Source organism: Crocodylus porosus, unplaced genomic scaffold (genome assembly GCF_001723895.1).
Source record: "Crocodylus porosus isolate Cpor-Errol unplaced genomic scaffold, CroPor_comp1, whole genome shotgun sequence".
NCBI classification, from domain to species: Eukaryota; Metazoa; Chordata; order Crocodylia; family Crocodylidae; genus Crocodylus; species Crocodylus porosus.
Window position 1 is genome coordinate 15,601,515 of NW_017728909.1, and position 13,526 is coordinate 15,615,040.

The 13,526-nt window shown below is 42.8% G+C and overlaps 1 protein-coding gene across 2 annotated transcripts in view; it reads right to left on the bottom strand.

Moving 5' to 3' along the window:
- The window catches only part of PIK3C3 (phosphatidylinositol 3-kinase catalytic subunit type 3), a 132,863-nt gene extending 119,793 nt beyond the window's left edge, over positions 1–13,070 (bottom strand). The window contains exons 1-4 of one of the 2 annotated variants that reach the window (XM_019531826.1): positions 12,963–13,070; positions 10,927–11,115; positions 8,897–9,040; positions 7,963–8,092 (exon numbers count right to left, since the gene is read on the bottom strand). In XM_019531826.1, the coding sequence (XP_019387371.1) occupies positions 7,963–8,092; positions 8,897–9,040; positions 10,927–11,115; positions 12,963–13,030 (531 nt within the window). In that variant the 5' untranslated portion in view covers positions 13,031–13,070. Of the gene's footprint in view, positions 1–7,962; positions 8,093–8,896; positions 9,041–10,926; positions 11,116–12,204; positions 12,414–12,962 lie in introns of those variants that run through there. The other variant, XM_019531827.1, reaches the window with a different exon arrangement.
- Between the last annotated feature and the right edge of the window lie 456 nt (positions 13,071–13,526).

Here is a 13,526-nt window from a genome sequence, read left to right on the forward strand (position 1 = left end):
GCCTTGGCTGGGATGATGTAGTTGGGGCTGGTCCTGCTTTGAGCAGGGGGTTGGACTAGATGTGACCTCCTGAGGTCCCTTCCAACCCCCATTTTCTATGATTCTAAGTTTCATTTCATGTTTCTGTTTTAGGCTTGTGAAATCTACTTGGACAAATCTACATCTCAGGGTGGTGGGATTAACTGGGTGGTTCTTTTTTTGGGGTGGTGGGGGAACAGGGAGAGGACATCCTTGGAGAGGTATAAAAATATGGTATGCGTGAATTCACATCCACCATCATCATATGTGATCACGGTGTCTGTAATCTAACAAAGAGATCCTATCGTGATCTCTTCTCCTGAATTATACCTGATAATAGAAAGAATCAGTTTTTGAAGCCTTGACCTCAAATAATTATTAACATTTTTTTTTTTAAATCACACATACGCAACAACATTGCTTCAGCAAAAGGACTACACCATTCAGAAGGGCTCAGCTGTTGACTGGAAAAATCTCACTTAGTATACTTGCTACAGCAAGCCTCAAGACAAAGCTAGAAGTTTGACAGCCCCAGGCACCAGTAAGTAACCTAATAGAGTACAGTTGGCCAAACTTCCTAACCTTTTTAGCTGCTAAACAAGCCAAAAACAGAAAATGAACAAACACAGTTTAGCAGCTGCTTCTAAACTGCCTGGGAGCCATATGTGGCTCTTAAGCCACCAGTTGGCCACCCCTGCAATAAAATAATACCCAGGATTTTAGCTAAGGGTGCACTGTCACATCACAATTCAAAATCAGGAATATGTTTGGTTTGGCAGGTTTTTTGTTAAAGCTTTGACCACAATTCATTCATCCCAAACTTTACTCTTTAGTTTTTGTAAAAGCTTGGATCAAGGTTGCCTCCCCTTGAGTTGATTTTAAAAAAAACAATAGATAAGACAAAGCATTAGAAGTTACTGGGTTCCAAAAAAGTTTTTAATAGCATCTGAAATCACCAGCCCAGGATTGTCCTAGCCACCCAGGAATGAGACCTCAACATAACATGCACCACACATTTCTTTGTCACCAGGAGGAATAAAAGTTACAGGTCTTGACAGAGAAGTATATTTGCAACCAGTGGACGAAAAAATTACCTTATTTCCTACAGAACGCCTGTTGGTGAGAGAAACACTGGCCATCATTACAGCAAACATGACCTTTTTATACTTGTGTTTTAAAGACTTAACTGAGCCTCTTGCTATCTAGTCACATGATAATCAGCTGCCCCTTCAATCCAACAAAAGGTTTGAATGCCTGTCTCTTCCTTCAGTGCCTTTTTCGCTGTTCCTGGGATGTCTGGTTCCACGAGAGTGTCTTTGTGGGGCTGTTTTTGTTGTGCAGATCAAACAGGATTCCAACATATGGGAACTTTTTACCATCTTTAAGTTTCCCTGAGCCTGATGAAGGGAGTGAACCCACAAACTTGCAGAAAAAGATAATGTTTTTTGCAATTTCTCAGGTGGTCTAATAAAAGGTATCATCTCTGAACCAAGAGTTCAATATTTTTGCATTTTTTCACTCTTCCTACCTAATATACATGTGGATAGCATAGAACAGTACATTAAACTCCAACGTTAGAAATTCAAATTTAGCCTCTGTACTGGGCTCTCTCTGCCTACCATATGAGAGAGATTTCTGGTCTCTGGGTATTCAACTAGAGCCACTAACATAGCACAAGCACAAGCACTGCTGTTATGAGTTTGAATGAATTGTGGCTGAAGTTAGTTTCTGAAGCAGTCTTCACCTCTAGAGATCCAAAAATCAAATCTAGGTCAGATCACTCAAGAAAACAAGTAGAGCATTCACTGCCCTGATGTGTGTCCATTCCACAAATACTCTGAACAGTTCAGCCTCTTGGGCTGTTAAGGAAACTAGGCCTTGAACGGTATAGATATTGCAGCTCAAAATTAAAGTTCAATGGAAACGATGACAAGAAAGCTGGAATAATTTCTGCCTGTAGTTAGCAGCTCTAGTTAGCCATCATCCCCTTGCCTTCCCAAGCATTCAAACTTATATTGAAAACCCTGTCATGCAGCTATCCGGGGGGGGGAAACACTGCAATGTTATTTATCTTCATTGTTTATAGCTTGACCTCCAAGGAACCAGCCATTTTTAAAAAGTCATAAATTGCAAGTGGCCTCAGGCTTCTGATGCCCTCTATTCTGAACCCTTTTCCAAGGGAATATTAGAAACATAACCTGACAATGGATACAAGTTCATATGCTTAAGGCAGCTGATTTACTTGACATCCTTTTGAAACTCTAGACCCAATATAACCTAACCTGAGTAACAAGAATTTGATAAGTCACAGTCAGCAACCTTTTGAAGTTAATTCTCAGAAGCTGCAATGACACTATCCAACTCAGTAAACTGTAGTTTCTAAGTTTTCCTAGCCCATTCGTAACAGTTGCCAAAGTAGATGGTTGCCTATGAAAGTTCATGCCTCTCTGAACCAGCTAGTCGCTAGGGGCATTTTGACATGTGCTCTGGGATATGGCGCCAGGCGCTTTAATTAGTGAGCTGCACTAATTAAAAGTGCCTATGTCATGTGTATCAGCATCTCCACACTAAAAAGATGGCGGCAGGGCATTTTGAACTAATGCTCAAACGTGTTTTATTTCAAAGCACCCCACCACCATCTTTTCAGCGCAGAAACAATGATACAAATGATGCAGAAGGCTGCCGGAGTCTCACTTCCTGTGCTCCAGCAGACTCGATTGCATCTGCTTCAACACGCTGGATTTCCAGCACACTGGAGTAGGCTCCCTGCACGTCTAAAGGAGCCCTAAGGTGCCACAGGCCCTTATTGCTAGCTCTTATTGCTAGGGAGAGCTGGCAGGGAGAGGTCAGAGAAGACGCATATCAAGAGGAAGGTGTGGGGATGGAGGGCGGTCAGAGCCCCTTTCTAGGGTTTGGCACTTGCATGCATGTGCAAGCAAAAGACCAGAGAATAAAACTACTAGTCTTTGCACTTTGCACAAAGGATCTATAAGCTCAAACAGTATCTACCAACTTTGTCTCTGGATCTCCCTATTTTGTATTGGGTAGCACAGTCCCTTTCAGTCTTAGCGCAGTTCATTATCCTCTGAAGATCCAAACTAGGTTTGTTTGGATTTCATTACTTCCCAGGGGTGAAAGCTTCCCAGTCTTAAGCCTTTGTTAGCATTTACAAATGTGCTACTCCTAGCTCAGCAGGTTTTCCCCCAAAGACATTTCTAAGCCATGTCATGTCATGTATCGTGACAATGCCCAGAGACCACTGAGAGATATATAGCTCTCTTTCCTCCTCCAAAATTATTATTAAAGCAGCTACTCCATCATTTTGACCATGTTAAACTGTGTCCTTCCCACCACGCACTCAAAACTTTCGAGAGCTGTTCTTTGAATGGACTTTTATGGTAAAGATTTTATTTCTACTATTTTGAAACTGTTATATTAAAATTTTCAGCAGAAACTGGACATGTGTTCATGCCACAGAGGTACATGAAAGCCTGTGTACCCCAATGGTATTTACTTAACTCCTGGCAAGGTATAGTCGCATATTAATTTCTCTTTATCCTTTGAACCAGAAGATAAAGCAGAAGTCATAAGTCTACGTTTTAAAAAGCAGATTGTTTCTTTCTTTTATCTGCTCAGATTCTAAAAAGCAAGAGGAGCAATGCATCAGCAATTACTGATGTACACAATTCAGGAGGTCTACAGTCATATGTTCCTGTAAAACTGACATGTCTCTCCAGGAATACATAAAGGGCTTAAAATAACTAAGGGGAAAAGGGAACGAACGCACTGCTAAATAAGAAACAGTCTCTCTAGGTGAAAAATGAAGATAGATCACCATTTCCCTGGAGAACTGAACATTTTCATTTAAGTGATTAGGGAAAAGGTAATGGTAGGATCTAGGCAATTTTATTCAGTTGGTAGGAGTGGTGATGGGTGTGGAGGGAGAAGTGAAGTGGAGGAATCAACTAAGAAATTAGCAGTGCAGCCTTCATTTAAAAGCCATAAATTAACCAACTGCTCATAAGATAAAGTACTTAATTATAATATCCTGATGTCATTAACGTTGGAGAGCACTAGACTGATCCAGTCCCTGCATGTAAATGACTCGGAAAGGGAATGAAGTTAACTTTGTCAACAACCCCAGGGGCTGCATCTTCACAGCTTTCAGCCTTACTGACAGTTTCTAAAACTGCTTTTAAACATTTCATGGTCTCACGGCAATGTGGCACTCCACTGCTAAATGGAACATGTGCCATGGTTCCCTCAACTTGAGAAAGCTATGTAGGAAACCATTTTTTTTTTTACCCCAGCAACACAATGTGGGTTTTGATATTATTCAAAACTAATGCCAAGCATGACTGAATTCTCTACACAAATCAATGGGAAAAGGTCAGAAAATCATCAGGGAATAAAAGACTTGCCTCCAAACAGAAAACATCTGCTTAAAACTTCATATACTTTTAAAGCTATTCATTCATTTGGAGGATTTCATTTTGGACTGTACAGTCAAACATCACTCAGCATCATGACACCATCTGATCCATCTCCATCCAGTATTTAATCAGAAAGCAAAATCCAGAAGTCATTCAACAACAAAAGCTTCAAGAGGTACAGAGCCCATCCAAACAACATCTGTGTTTAACCAACACCATCAAACTTTCTTTTCTACATCCAAATTCACTTTTATATATGACAACAAAAACTGCTCATCAATGGCTAAATTAACAATAACTGCTCATCAATTGAAAGTTATAAAAAAATTCCAATGGTACTTAAATTCAAGCAGTTGCTAAATAAAGCATGCCAAATCAAAGATAAATCCATTTCCCTTAGCCTCAGGTAAGTGAGGAACTCCATCATGGGACTCTAGTGAATTTATCCAGAGCACCTTCTGGGTGCATCTACGGGTGCAATTAATGTTTGAATCTGCGCCCGAGAGCAATAAACTCCAGAATGTATTGTTGTTTGAACATGTGCCCAGGACTGCAGCACATTGAGCTGGGGTGCAACAGCCCCAGCTGACAGGGGGCCCAGGGGGTCAGACTGCAAGCCAAGGGCTGCTCCCCTTGGCTCAAGTGCTTTGGAGGGGATGGCTAGGGAATGTGAGTGCTTCAGCACAGGGCTAACCATCAGACAGTGCCTGCACTGAAGCACCCTCATGCTCCAGCTGCGGCACTTTTTTACTCTGCAGCAGGGCAGTACTTGTATTTTCAATACAAGTCTAATACAGGCACATGTGTAGACACCGAGATGTTTATTCTGCAGCTAATTAGTCAACTGCACAGTAAACATCTGGTCTAGCTGTACCCTCTGTGAATTAAAGAGCCTCAATATAGGAGCATGCAGCCAATCCACATCTACAACTGCCAAACCTGAACCCGGGTAGACAAAAATAGAAGACAGAGAGGAAAGGAAGCCATATTATCCAGAAGTTCAAATAAATAACTTCCTTTGTGGAAAAATAAAATGTCACCACATCCACTGAAGTTACAAAGCTACACCAAATACTAGAAACTTGGATTGCATACAAAGAAACACAAACTGCATGACTACAGTATAGCGACTGGAAAATGGGAAAAGAATGGGGATGAAATGAGATCTTTAAGTACTAGGAGGTACACAAAAAAAAAGACGATGAACTTAATACACTGTAGAAGATTGAGCAGGAATAACCCAAATAACCCAATGACCCCAAATAAGTTGGTTATAAGGCCCTAGTTCTGCAAGACTTAGGTGCCATAATAGTGCCTAAGCTCAATTAATGGGAAAAGCCACGCTGAGCTAGGCCCTTAGGCTCCTTATATAGTTCATGGGGAAAGCTAGGCAAAATACAATCCACAAAAACCATGCTGAGCAGAGATAAGCCAACCAACAGGAAAATCTGAGGATGGGGGCATGCATTAACTGTCTCTCCTTTCAGAACTGAAGTGCCTTAACTACTGAAAAGCACCTCTGTTCACTAGGAATTCATAGCCCAGAACTCACTGTCATAAGTGCCTAAGCACTTTCTTTCAGAAACAGTGCAGTCATTGCTTTCTTTCACATGACAGCCAGGCAGCAGAGGTTAGGATAATACCACCTTGTTACTATGCAATGTGTCAATGGATACTCACACATGTATAGAACCACTGACTCAATTCTTTCCTTTGCTTAATAGGATTTAATTCTCTCTAGCATCAGGTGACAGGGTATTTTTCGGCGGGCTCTCAACCCCTTTTATTGAAAAATTTCCATTTTAAATGCCACACTGGGCCATCAAAAAGATGCACATGTTAATGTGAATGCAGGCAAGCAGCTAGGGCACTTCCCTAGGGATGTAGACTTGACTCCCCATCTCTGCACCAAAAACTGTTTATGCATTTTAAAATTACACATCCGTTGCATTAAGTACATAAATACTGCTTTGTGTGTGGTTTCCATTTAGTACCCATATGCCTCAAGGGCTTAGGGACTTGCCCTAAGGGGAGCAGGAAGTGGGGCGATATGATTGGCACAAAGCTTGAAAATGGACTTATATTAGCAGATCTGGGGATAAAGTGCTAAATCAGGTTCAAAAAAATATTACTTATGCCTGAGTTTGTTTTCTGAATTCACTACCACTGTAAGTGATCCTTTGCTATGTGAAAGCAATTTACCATATACAATCAGAAAATTAAGCTCTCACATACTTCATTTCTTCCAGCGCTAACTCTAAATGTCACAGACTGTTTGTTACCCTTAGCTCTTGGTGACGGAGGGAAAACCGAACAATCAGATGAGGAACTTGTTCAGTACCATCACTGTTACATGGTATTCTAACAAAATTCATATTCAGATAATCAGTTTAGGCATTAGTTGTATCGTTTTTGTTTCTATGCCTGACAGATAGGCATTAATCTGTACCTCAGGCTTTATACAAATCAAAGTACCCTCTTAGTGCTCTTGAAATTCAGCCTTGCTCAGGTTATAGTATCCTACTGGTTATAAGTGAGCAGATTATAATGAGTTCTATTAGAAACTCAAGGTGAGCTAGCCTTATAAAAGATACAGAGCTTAAATGAAAGTTAGTTTATTGCCATGATAAATCTCAAGATGAGGAAATGGACATATTTATGGTAGTGGAATTTTCCTATCTCCCTGTTCACTTAGGTTTGCACAAAGACAAGGAAGGTTGCCTTGAAAAACTAGGAGACTTAAACTTAGTGCGAAGAGTCTATTGGATCAGATGTTTCAACTGCTAAATGAGTATGACTTTGACTAAGCAATGCACTAGGATTTAAAAAAGGCTTTCCCTCCCTCCCTCTATTATCTTCTGGTAACAAAACTTCGCATTTGCACAATTACAACAAAAATATCATCAAGTTTTCAAAGGAGAAACACTAGTAGCTCTTGTCTCTTCTAAGTTATTTCCATTAAAAAAAAATCATCTTCATTAGTATCCTACAACTAACAGACGTTGATTAGAGGACTAAGCTTGATAATCCTGACTTTTTAGAAAATGATCACTGAAGAATATTATAGAAAGCTCTACCTTTGAGTTCTTCAATAAGATGTTAGTCATTAAGATGGCTGTTACTGGAACTCAGCAGTAACATTCAGGCCTCAGCCGAGCCCTTTCAGGTCATGTTGCTACCCTCATTGCTTATAATGGATCTGGGCCACATCATCCTGAACAGTAGTCATTTTTATACTTCAGTCTGTAATTTAAAGAGACACACTGCACTGTGTCACAAATCCCTTGTAGCTAACCATAATTTTTAAAAAGTCTCAATTCAGTGAACATATGGGCTGGGACACTCCAATTTAGTGCTCTGAAATACCTACCACTATAAGGAAAACAACTGCAAAATCAAAAACTGGTGCGCAAAGCAGGTCTTCTACATTACTCAGGTGCTGTCATTAAAGTGGGCTTGCATATTAAAAATGCAAGCACCTTTTGAGACCTAACTGCAGCACTCCCGTTACCTTAGCCAGTCGGCTCATCTGATCTTCAGAGACTGTGCTGCTGGTTCTGCCAGGAGTTTTGGTAGGCTCTGAGCCATCAGCTTCTACATTGGGCCAGACCTTCAGATCATGCATTCCTTGACGAAACATACTGCAGGAAAGATGCAGGGTCATATCAGTAAATTGAAAATATGGAAGCTGTCAGTAACCAACAATAGCTGCCGCTGTAAGAAAAAGAACAAGTTCCTACTGCAGTGCAGTGCAGATATAACCCTACCGAGTCAAATACTGGCATTTATGAGCAAAATGGCCCCTGCACCTGCCCTATTAAGGTTTCAGACTTTCAAAAAGTAAGAAGTATGCCTTCACAGAGGACCTGTGCATCCTAGCAGTAGATTACTGCAAATACCAAGTACAGATGAGCTGTTTTGTTGTAGACAGGAGAAATCACACCTGTGCAAGCTCTACTTGCTTCTGTTACAGCATCTGAATGCTGGTGAGTTTTGCAGTCATTTACAACCACTGCAAAACCCCCTACTACATGGGTACTGAACCAAGCCCATAGCACCGTGTCATCTGGCCCACAGGGCTCTCCATGGGTCCAGACATTTGGGCAATGGGGGAGCAGTGGCACTGTTCCCCTGCTGCCAATTTCCAGACCCGTGGGGAGCTCCAGGCTCTGCTCAGTGGATGGGGTGCCCAAGCCCAGCATGCAGGGCCAGGTGGTGGCAGGGGCAGCACGAGGGTCCTGGGACCCAATCCCAGTGCACAGAGGGCAGGAGGAGGCAGTGCCGGGCTTCAGGCACCCAATCCTCGCACATGGGAAAGAGAGGTGCCAGGCTCACAGGCCTGATATGATCCACAGACTGGTTCTATACCACTCATCTGGCCCACAGAGCCAGAAGTTGAGCACATGCTGGTTTAAACATGTATCGTGCAAGGAAGAAAAATATACCCATATTTTCCAAAGAGAGAGACTGTTGTTCCTCCTACAGGAACTGCTTTACCAGGCCCATACACATCCCAGATGGTCAGAGCTACTTGTGCATTGCGGGGCAAGTCAGGATACTTCACTGGCAATTTCAGCCATTCGTTCCAGCTAAGGAGAGAAAACACACAATAAGAGTTGCAAGCTTAATGATTTAAAGTTGCTCTGTTTTGTATGCCAGCTATGTTCTTTCCCTTGAAGATTAATGGAATAACTGAATAAGCTCACTTGGATCCTAACGGCATGAACACTTATACCAGTTTAGTTACAAGTGAATTTAAATGCAAGCATCAGCACTGGCAAGACCAGAGCATAAGTGAGTGCAAACTAACTTTGCAACTGATTCTCAGAATTCAGACACCTTTGCAAAACTGCCATGTAAATGTGTTAGGCCAATTCTTCCACCCTCCAAAAAGGGGCACTCAGTGAGCATGTTTCTGGCCAGACTTAGGTAGAAAACAGGTTATACTCAGGCAGGAAAAAATATAACAGTGCAATTACATGAAGGTCACTACTACTACAATGAAAATGTTTAAAATAATCCAATATCTTTAAAAACACCCCCTCCCCAATACTTACAATACAGAGTTGTACACTGCTCAAAGCCTCTCTCTTAAGAATAAATTTGAAGTAGAAATGCAAGTGAGGGGTTTTGCCTTTTTCTTATACAGTGCCAACTGCTTGCCATGGAGGAGTTTTCACTACACACATATGATTTGCAAATGATATATTTATGACACTCTTTGTACTACAGTGGCTTAGACTTCATGGCAAGTCAGACACACGTACTACTTACTAAACCAAAACACTAATATCACTGTCCACCTTCCCCTCTTAAGGATTTTAAGACCATATGGGACCAATCTCATACAATTTAGCCAAGCTCTCTCACATTTTCTGTTCCTTGATTTTTTAACTGTTTTCCTGTTCTCTCTTTACACCTCCCTACCTGTTGTGAAGGCATAAAGTTCCATGTTACTCTTAGACGATACTAAAGACACTTAAAACACAAGCATCTGCATGTTAAATTCATGCTAAGTTCCCTCTGTCTCAAAATTATGCCACTTTAAGCAAGGGTTAACTCTGGACCATGCTACCTAGCTTGTGTTAAGGCAACTTCAGGTCTGCTCCAAAGAGATGAAATAAGCAATTTGCAGTCCTCCAGCATCCTAGCATTTACCACTGCCTACCCCCCACCACCACCCCCACCCACCCCCAAGCAGGGATAGAGCCCAGGTGTCCTGATTCCTAGTCACACCCCCGCTCACCAGCCCTCTAGTGGCATCTCATTGCTGTGCAAGAATAATGAAATGGCATTAACTGTTCACATACAACTTCTCGGAGCACATCCTCACTTTATCACCACTTAATATTCCACAGATTTAGCATAGTCTATGTGTAACATGTAACTTCACACACACAGTCTATAATCTCGCTGAAGCAATGACTCTCTCAGTACTTATTAGGATGGAGCCCTACCTGGGACTCTTAGTCACTAGCACATAATGATATTAAAAGTATAATCAGAAACCTGAAGCAAATACTCCAAAATAGGAGGTTAAAGTCCCCCTTCTCTAATTTGTAAAAGGAACAAAGCACACTCCCTTTAAGTACATAGCCCCCACACTGAAAAAGGCCATGAATTCATCCAATCGCCACGTAAACAGTGCTCACTGAGTAGACCGCACTGCCAATTTCTGGGGTACTAATTTGAAACTAACTCGTTCTTGTCATTTTCAAGGGTTCCAAGAGCAACCCTTTGATATCGGTCTACCCCTTCATTGTTTCATTGCAAAAAGGAGAATAGTCATTTACAAAGCAGAGAACTACAGTTAGTACAAACCTAGCCAGACCAGATCCCATTATGCTATTAAGCATATTGTGCACTTCTCTCGTATGCATATTACTGAAATACACTGGAATTTGGGTGAAAAAAACATATATAAAGTTATGTCCTAATTCTTGAGAAGTAAAATAAATACAATGCAGCTACTTACTTCCATCTAGTGCTGAAAGCTTTGTAGGAAGTCCTAACTGGAAGAGCAAGGGGTTTCCCTTCTGCAAAAACTTGGCAAGTTACATACAAGTCTGAGCAGGTCTCCTGGTATAATCCTGAGAACTTCAGCATCGGATCTTCCAAAAGAGCTTTGTAACTCTTCTGTTCTCTTTTCCCTTCCAGACTTCCTCTAGAAAAAAAGTAATAAAAACAGAATTCAGTTACTCAGTTTTTAGGTTAATAAAATATATCATATTAAGTTACAACACCAGTTTGATAACCACACTTACAATGCCATTCCATTTTTCAGGAGTGTTTATAAATCTACAACCATGGCTACTAAACAAGTGTCAGAGTATGGCTAGGTCTACAATCTGCTATCATTTTCAACACAATTTGCACTACAAATGAGAGGTGCTTAAAACAGTCTTTCCAAAAAATAAAAACAAAATCAAGATGTCTAGCAAAACCTAGCAGCACATCTGTTGCCCAGTAAGGAAAAGCAATACTTTATACTCTCTCTCTCAACAGTGGGACTTAGTTCAGAGGAGGATACACACTCCCTATTCTCACCTTGAATCCTCTTGTCAGTCTAGGTCCAGATAATACTCAGGACACAACTGACCTGTCATTGCTTGCAGAAACTTTTCAAATCAACCTGAAGGCTAATTAATGTCCCAAAACTACAGGGATAGAGTGATATTTGTAGATGTAATGGTCCAGGAATTGCGTGAGAAGCAAGGATTTCTTAGGATGATATCTTTTATTGGACCAACGGCATATAACTGGTTCAGTAAAGGATCCCCTTAAGGGATCGTTCAAAGATCCCCATTTGCTGCTCACATAATTCCCATCATGACTACATCACTCTAACCTTGAGACAAGAATCTCTTGGGGTGATAAGTTTTATTAGACCAACTGCATAGCTGAAAAAAATTCCAGAGAAAGTTTCTCTCCACCCTTTTCCAACTGTTGTTACCGTGCTGCACTGCCTTTTACTCCTCACACCTGACGGAGAATGTCTCGCATTCAAAAGCTTGTCTAACTCTATCCCAACTATGCAGTTAGTACAATAAAGGAGATCACCCAAAGAAAGCCTCGCCTCAAGGGTCTGCAGACCACATGGGCCCAAGGGGGCCCCTGGTCATTTTGGTAATTTCACAGTTATATTTTTACTGGAAACAGAAAGAGAGAGAGAAAAATCACTGGATCCTGTTATTCAGAAAGGCCCAAACACACCCTGCAATTGCTGTTATTCAGAAAGACCAGGAGGACAGACCCGGCAAACACGTAAATGTGTGGGCATAGCTCTGCTTTCAGCAGACGAACAAAAAAACTGCCATTTACTGGGGCAGACCATCTCTCCCTGTCGTCTGAGCCACAGAGGCAGCCATGCTAACTCTGGCCAGGAGGACCCCAGTGGCTGCAGGGCCACTTTCCTGTCCCTTGTGCGGTCACATCTCTGGGCAGTTTCACAGTGCAGTGTCCACGGGCTCCTACGCTGACGCGCTCTTCTCAGGGTCTCTTCTTGAAGCATTCGTAATCAACCGCTGACCCTCGCTCCTGTCCCAGCCATTGCTTTATGCCACTCTTCGGGCATCTGTTTTCTAACAGAAACGAGCTCTTGGGTCTCTCCTTGCGGGCGAGCCTCTCCAGGCTGCTCATCCGCCCCGTTGCCTTTCTCCTCCATCCTCTCCGAGGCGCAGGGACGAGACCATGCGCTGGGCAGCTGCTGATTCGGGGGCACAGGTGAGCCCCCCCAAAGGTGCGGGAGGGGGAGGGGGCCTGGTCGAGGCAAGCGATGGAGTGAGGGACCTGCCCTGAGAGTGGGCGCTGGAGCGGCAGGGAAGGAGATGCCCAGCAGGGGGGTGCCAGCCCAGCCCGGCCCAGCTCAGCCCACCACAGCCCAGCTCAATCCACTCCAGTTCACCCCAGTTCACGTCACCCCAATCCATCCCAGCCCCTCCCCACAGGCACACGCGGGGTGGGGCAAGGTGGGGGGCGCTGCCTAGCAACCCCCACCCCGCCCCCACTCACATCTTGAGCTGCACGTTGATGTCCAGGTCGCAGCTGTAAACATAACAGAACTTCTCGGGCTCCGCCATGACGGCGCTAGACACGCCCCCTCCGGCCGCGGCACCGCCTCCGCCAATCCCAGCGCCCTCCCTCTCAGCGCATGCGACGCCGCCATGGTGCTGAAGCCCCGGAAGGGGCGCTTTCCCGTTTCCAAGATGGAAGGCAGCAGCCACTGTAGTACAGGCAAGATGGCGGCCTCCACCTGTACGGCTCAAAGATGGCGGCGCCCACTGAGATGCCTGTCAAGATGGCCGCCCCCAGGTTGTTGAAGCCAGGATGGCTGCGCTGGTTGAGACGCTTCCAGCTACGTGAACACCCGCTGCAGCCCTGACACTGCGCACGCGCAGAGCGCTGCCTGCATCCAAGGGGGCAAACATTTATATAATATTATATGTAATATAATATAATGCCGTATATAATATTAGAGGTTTTATTTACATATATATATATAAAGTAGGTTAATATAATATTATATAATATACATAATAGGTTAATAATATATATATAAAATACAATAAAATACAC